General features: G+C 35.9%; 1 protein-coding gene across 1 annotated transcript; it reads right to left on the bottom strand.

Annotated features, from left to right (window-relative positions):
- Positions 1–326: 326 nt before the first annotated feature.
- LOC127844071 (arylalkylamine N-acetyltransferase-like 2) lies at positions 327–2,626 on the bottom strand. The gene is made up of 2 exons (XM_052374043.1): positions 2,482–2,626; positions 327–1,356 (listed from the first exon to the last, which is right to left on the bottom strand). The coding sequence occupies exons 1-2, from the start codon at positions 2,521–2,523 to the stop codon at positions 694–696; spliced, it is 705 nt and encodes a 234-aa protein (XP_052230003.1). The 5' UTR covers positions 2,524–2,626; the 3' UTR covers positions 327–693.
- Positions 2,627–6,813: the final 4,187 nt, after the last annotated feature.

Genomic DNA, 6,813 nt, shown 5'->3' with positions numbered 1-6,813 from the left:
CCATGAAAACATGTCGCGTATTCAGATGTTCGGCGAGAGTTTGGTTTCTTTTATTCGACTGAAAATGTCAACACTATTCCATGACTTCAGATGCAGAAAACCACTAATCTGTAAGTGTTTCTTTATCACTGAAATAATTTCATAATTCAGATTCGATCACAAAATTTACGTGTGGGCAATAAGATTAGGACGTATGCATTTTTTCTCCAATTTTAATATAGTGCAAAATGTATTTTGAACACTTGTCATGCCATTTATCAATCAAGTAACGCATATTGCACTTGTTCTCTGGGACAAAATGTTCGCAATAAAAACAACACTTTCAATAAAAACAATTGTGTAGACATTTAATAAGTATTTTTGTTCATCATATATGTCGTATAATGGTTAAGTAGGCATAAAAAAGAACTGATTACTAAAAAAAAAGGTCAGTGTTATTGCAATTAATAATCCAAACAATACCATGGACAATAGAATGGGTTAAAGTACATCTAAGAACATATACAACTGGATTCTGAATACAACTATATGTGTTAAATTTATATAAACTTTGCTTTTATTTTCTATGAAAGAATTCACTGCGATTAAATGTTGTAAATCAACCGGTCAGATAAGAAAATACTAATTGTACAATCCGATATACATAACACACTACATTACATGTCACGTGATAGGTAGTCATTTTTGAATAGTTCACTCGTACTTAGCCGCGTATACACAACAAACATCCTCGCCGGGAACCGTCTTCATGACCGGACGCCCGTCTTTCTGGTATCCAGCATAATCCATTGTGACCACGTGCCGGAGACCGCTTTTCTCATATATGCGGATCGAGAACTTGCTTGTTGGTTCGCCTCGGATGCATATAGGCCGGATACCAAGATTTTTCACGAACTGGATGGAAAATTCCACAAGTTTCGTACCGATTCCCCGGCGCCTTTTATCCCTCCGTACGCACATCCCGAAGAATTGAATAGCTTCATCGACTTGAAACCTCTCGAAGATGTTCGCCTTTTCTTCGATGATATCAATGAGCCCAACCAGCATCTTCAATGAAGGGTCAGTGAACATGTCCGCCGTCATTGTCTCGACGCGCCTGTTGACGCGCATGAAGCGGGCAGCTATCGGCTCGCGGGAAGTTCGGTCGAGGACAAGGAAGCTGATTTTCGACTGGAAGATAGCCAGACAGATGTTGCGCATGTCCGGCGTCAGAGTCTGATCAGTGGCGACGCCGAGGGGATCGTCCGGAAAAAAGTGGTCCCTCATGATCGCGATGGCGTCTTCCATATTTCTCTCGTCGACCAAAACTGGCTCGCCTTCTGGGAATTGTATCTGGGATTTTGTCTTCTCAAACGCCTGTCGATGAGAAAAATTGATATAATTACATATTTTTTAACAACAGGATACCATTGGCATGTATCATCATTTTGAATCAAGCCCATACTATTCGTAAAACAAAACTATCAAATAAAAAATGCCAACAGAAGTGTCGCAGTTTTTAAACTGTAAGAGAAACTGTTAGATCATAGAGTAGGAAAATAAATAATGACAAGGTTATTGTTCAGTAGCCCTTATTGACTGCATTGTCGTTGGTTATCAGCCTTTTAAACGCTCATTGCTTTTCTTTGGTGTGAATATTCTACACAATTTTTGTTTATCAAAAAGTAAGTTATAGTGGTTAAACGACTTCGTAAAATTGTGTGCATGTTAGTGTGGTAATAAGACTTAGTAGCAACTTGTCACATAATCTTCTCTTTTTTTTTCTTTAAACTCGTTTACAAAGAAACGTTGACACTAGAATCGGAAAATAATGCAATGCGTTTTGTATTAAAAATACTTTTTGGTGGACGAGCAATGCTTTCTTTAGAAAAGTTAACATAAGCTATACATGTACTCGAGAATTTACCCGAGACAAAGAGATGGTAGTATGAAATGAATAATAACAAGTTACAAGATGACAAATATATACACCAAATAGTGTGTCACTTTTGTACAATCATATTAAACACTCAATAAAAAAGCTTAAATAACAAAACAAACTGAATGAAAAAGAACGGCAAATGGTTTATTAGTTTCCAGTTAAATTCTTCGTTTTTAATCAAAAATTGGGCTGGCGCGATACCAGGATTTATTGTTTGACTCATTCGGAATCATTTGCTCAAGCCACTGACATCGAACCGGACCATGAGGTCAGTAGGCTATGCATGCACACAACTGCCGAACATGTTCATGACCACGTGTTAAGCCGACACGCCCCCCAAAGTAGGTTTCTTTTCGCACAGATTCGGGCTGTAGAAGACCAGCCTTTACCAAAATGGTATACTTCTAAAAATAAGCTTACTTATAAGTCCAGTAAATTGCACAAAAAGAGGACATCACAGAGGTTTGATTGCAAGATATTATATCTCTAGTGAAAGAAACTTTCAAACCTTGTCTAAATTTTCCACATCGTCTAAATCCAAAATATATTATAAAACGTACCTTCTGAATAACGTCTAATGTCATCCTCTCTAACAACGCCATTCCTGTTGAAAATTAACAAGTTGTACACCGTCTTTAAATATTTATCTCAAAAGATGTTATAGGAGCGTATGAAGCGTTTGTCCTGTTTCAAACTGCGCGCGTTTATATAACCGGTTGTATCAAGGCCGGGCCAAAATAATTGTAATTTGTTTCATGTGTCGATGTAAGTTTAATATTTTTTGTTATTGTTTCCAATGTGTTGTTGATAGGCTTTTTCGATGATGATGATGATGATGATGATGATAATGATGATGATGATGATGATAATAATCCTGCTTCTCATCCAGCAGCAGCAGTTGGTGTTGCTTCTGCAGCTGATGATGATGATTATGATGGGGACGTCAATAAGGAAAATGTGGTAATGCTGATGATGATGAGCATGTTCATGGTGTAGATGGTGATGACGATGATGGTGGTCGCGGTGTTGCTGCTGATGATAATGATTAGTGTTCATTAAGTTAACATGCAGTTAATTAAAGGTCATACTTTAAAGACGGGTCCATATAGTTTGCGCATCTTTATTACGTACCATGTATACAAAACTGAAGTGATTCATGAGAGCTTTTAAACATTGAAAACATGCTGATCACAAAACAAATAATTCGTGGAGTAAATACATGCTTTTCAATGGTTACCAAATTTTCCCGTTCAATTAATATTTGTTGTAGAACTAAGAAGCCAATCTCATACAAAATCGTGGCCTAAACAGAAAGGTGACTGTTTAGCTCACGTTGTCTATTAATAGAAACATAAGTAGGCCAAGTTAAAATTCTAGTATGCGGTTATATTGATAAACGAGAGCGCCGATGGCGTTAAAAGCATAGGTGCAAGATACAGGGAAGAATGGCGTCACGTGGTATAATGTAGTTCGATATCGCCATCCGCGAATTTCTCAAATCAATAATTTCAAACAATTACCGACTATTTAAATAGATAATCTTTCCATTTACATCAGTGTTTGAAACGCTTATGAAAAATAATTACCCAAGCCTTTCAAAATTTAAGCACGGACAGATCTGTATCAAACTATTGTTTTCACAAATGAAAATAGACGCAACCCTATTCGTCTGCGTCAAGAATTTGTCGTAAAACTTGTGGTCATAATACACTAAATAGTTTCCCTATATAATTCAATGTAAAAGCGACAACTTTGAGCGAAAATAAATGCAACATTTTGCACATAGAGACCCCCATAACCATACATTTTCTTAAAGGCCATTCTAAGCGGAATCGATTTATGCAATAAAAAAGATATGTCATGTACAAAGCAAGAAAGAACTTGACACAAATCAAAATCGACTGTTTTTGCAACTTTTTTTTTCGGCCATTTCTTAGTGGAATGTAACCTTTTCTAGTGCAATGGTTTACTATAGTCTTCAAGTGTATCATATTTCAGGGATTCAGTAGTGAACACCTATTCATGCCCTACCATTATCTCCGCAAGATAACACCCAAATAATGGTAAAAAGTGTAAAACATGCCTTCCTGTCAACTATGATATTTTTTTAGAGAGTACAGCCCTACATGAAGCGATCATTTAGTGTATTGTAACCTATAAGACAACTTTTACTGTTAACATCGCGAAAAATAAGCACTTCTCGATACGTATAAACCTATTTTCTATGTGCATGCCAATTTTCAGACCGATCTTTCACGTAGAAATGCTTGAAAATGCATTTTATTATAACGCCTGATAAGCCATATGGCTTTCGCGTTCGGAGCTTTGATTTTGCAACGGGCGTTCAGGCGTAAAACGATTACCCTAAATAATTACAATCGGTCAAAATACTGGAATATTGTTACAAGCTATGTAGAAAAAGAAGTAAACAACTATTAAAACGTGTTCATGAGCTCTTTCAGCACAAATTGTTGCGATTTGAGATGCTCAAGACGAGTTTTTGAACGTTTTTTTTTCTTATTTTCCTCTGAAAACGTATTTTTTTTTCTTAATAACTCACGATGCTCCTTAAATTCGTGAAACAAACGCATTTATTCCGTGAAATTTGCCAAAACGCGTCATATCCCACTAAACAAATGATGATTTTCTGTAAATACAGCTCCTTTGTGACTAGGCCTGGTTTTGCGTTTAGGTCATAATACACTAAATAGTTTCCCTATATAATTCAATGTAAAAGCGACAACTTTGAGCGAAAATAAATGCAACATTTTGCACATAGAGACCCCCATAACCATACATTTTCTTAAAGGCCATTCTAAGCGGAATCGATTTATGCAATAAAAAAGATATGTCATGTACAAAGCAAGAAAGAACTTGACACAAATCAAAATCGACTGTTTTTGCAACTTTTTTTTTCGGCCGTTTCTTAGTGGAATGTAACCTTTTCTAGTGCAATGGTTTACTATAGTCTTCAAGTGTATCATATTTCAGGGATACAGTAGTGAACACCTATTCATGCCCTACCATTATCTCCGCAAGATAACACCCAAATAATGGTAAAAAGTGTAAAACATGCCTTCCTGTCAACTATGATATTTTTTTAGAGAGTACAGCCCTACATGAAGCGATCATTTAGTGTATTGTAACCTATAAGACAACTTTTACTGTTAACATCGCGAAAAATAAGCACTTCTCGATACGTATAAACCTATTTTCTATGTGCATGCCAATTTTCAGACCGATCTTTCACGTAGAAATGCTTGAAAATGCATTTTATTATAACGCCTGATAAGCCATATGGCTTTCGCGTTCGGAGCTTTGATTTTGCAACGGGCGTTCAGGCGTAAAACGATTACCCTAAATAATTACAATCGGTCAAAATACTGGAATATTGTTACAAGCTATGTAGAAAAAGAAGTAAACAACTATTAAAACGTGTTCATGAGCTCTTTCAGCACAAATTGTTGCGATTTGAGATGCTCAAGACGAGTTTGTGAACGTTTTTTTTCTTATTTTCCTCTGAAAACGTTTTTTTTTTTTCTTAATAACTCACGATGCTCCTTAAATTCGTGAAACAAACGCATTTATTCCGTGAAATTTGCCAAAACGCGTCATATCCCACTAAACAAATGATGATTTTCTGTAAATACAGCTCCTTTGTGACTAGGCCTGGTTTTGCGTTCAGGTCATAATACACTAAATAGTTTCCCTATATAATTCAATGTAAAAGCGACAACTTTGAGCGAAAATAGATGCAACATTTTGCACATAGAGACCCCCATAACCATACATTTTCTTAAAGGCCATTCTAAGCGGAATCGATTTATGCAATAAAAAAGATATGTCATGTACAAAGCAAGAAAGAACTTGACACAAATCAAAATCAACTGTTTTTGCAACTTTTTTTTTCGGCCGTTTCTTAGTGGAATGTAACCTTTTCTAGTGCAATGGTTTACTATAGTCTTCAAGTGTATCATATTTCAGGGATTCAGTAGTGAACACCTATTCATGCCCTACCATTATCTCCGCAAGATAACACCCAAATAATGGTAAAAAGTGTAAAACATGCCTTCCTGTCAACTATGATATTTTTTTAGAGAGTACAGCCCTACATGAAGCGATCATTTAGTGTATTGTAACCTATAAGACAACTTTTACTGTTAACATCGCGAAAAATAAGCACTTCTCGATACGTATAAACCTATTTTCTATGTGCATGCCAATTTTCAGACCGATCTTTCACGTAGAAATGCTTGAAAATGCATTTTATTATAACGCCTGATAAGCCATATGGCTTTCGCGTTCGGAGCTTTGATTTTGCAACGGGCGTTCAGGCGTAAAACGATTACCCTAAATAATTACAATCGGTCAAAATACTGGAATATTGTTACAAGCTATGTAGAAAAAGAAGTAAACAACTATTAAAACGTGTTCATGAGCTCTTTCAGCACAAATTGTTGCGATTTGAGATGCTCAAGACGAGTTTTTGAACGTTTTTTTTTCTTATTTTCCTCTGAAAACGTATTTTTTTTTCTTAATAACTCACGATGCTCCTTAAATTCGTGAAACAAACGCATTTATTCCGTGAAATTTGCCAAAACGCGTCATATCCCACTAAACAAATGATGATTTTCTGTAAATACAGCTCCTTTGTGACTAGGCCTGGTTTTGCGTTTAGATCATAATACACTAAATAGTTTCCCTATATAATTCAATGTAAAAGCGACAACTTTGAGAGAAAATAAATGCAACATTTTGCAGATAGAGACCCCCATAACCATACATTTTCTTAAAGGCCATTCTAAGCGGAATCGATTTATGCAATAAAAAAGATATGTCATGTACAAAGCAAGAAAGAACTTGACACAAATCAAAATCGACTGTTTTTGCAA

This window comes from Dreissena polymorpha, chromosome 9 (genome assembly GCF_020536995.1).
Source record: "Dreissena polymorpha isolate Duluth1 chromosome 9, UMN_Dpol_1.0, whole genome shotgun sequence".
In the NCBI taxonomy this organism is placed as follows: domain Eukaryota; kingdom Metazoa; phylum Mollusca; class Bivalvia; order Myida; family Dreissenidae; genus Dreissena; species Dreissena polymorpha.
Note: the sequence above shows the minus strand (reverse complement) of the source record. Positions and strands in the feature narration are given on the sequence as shown.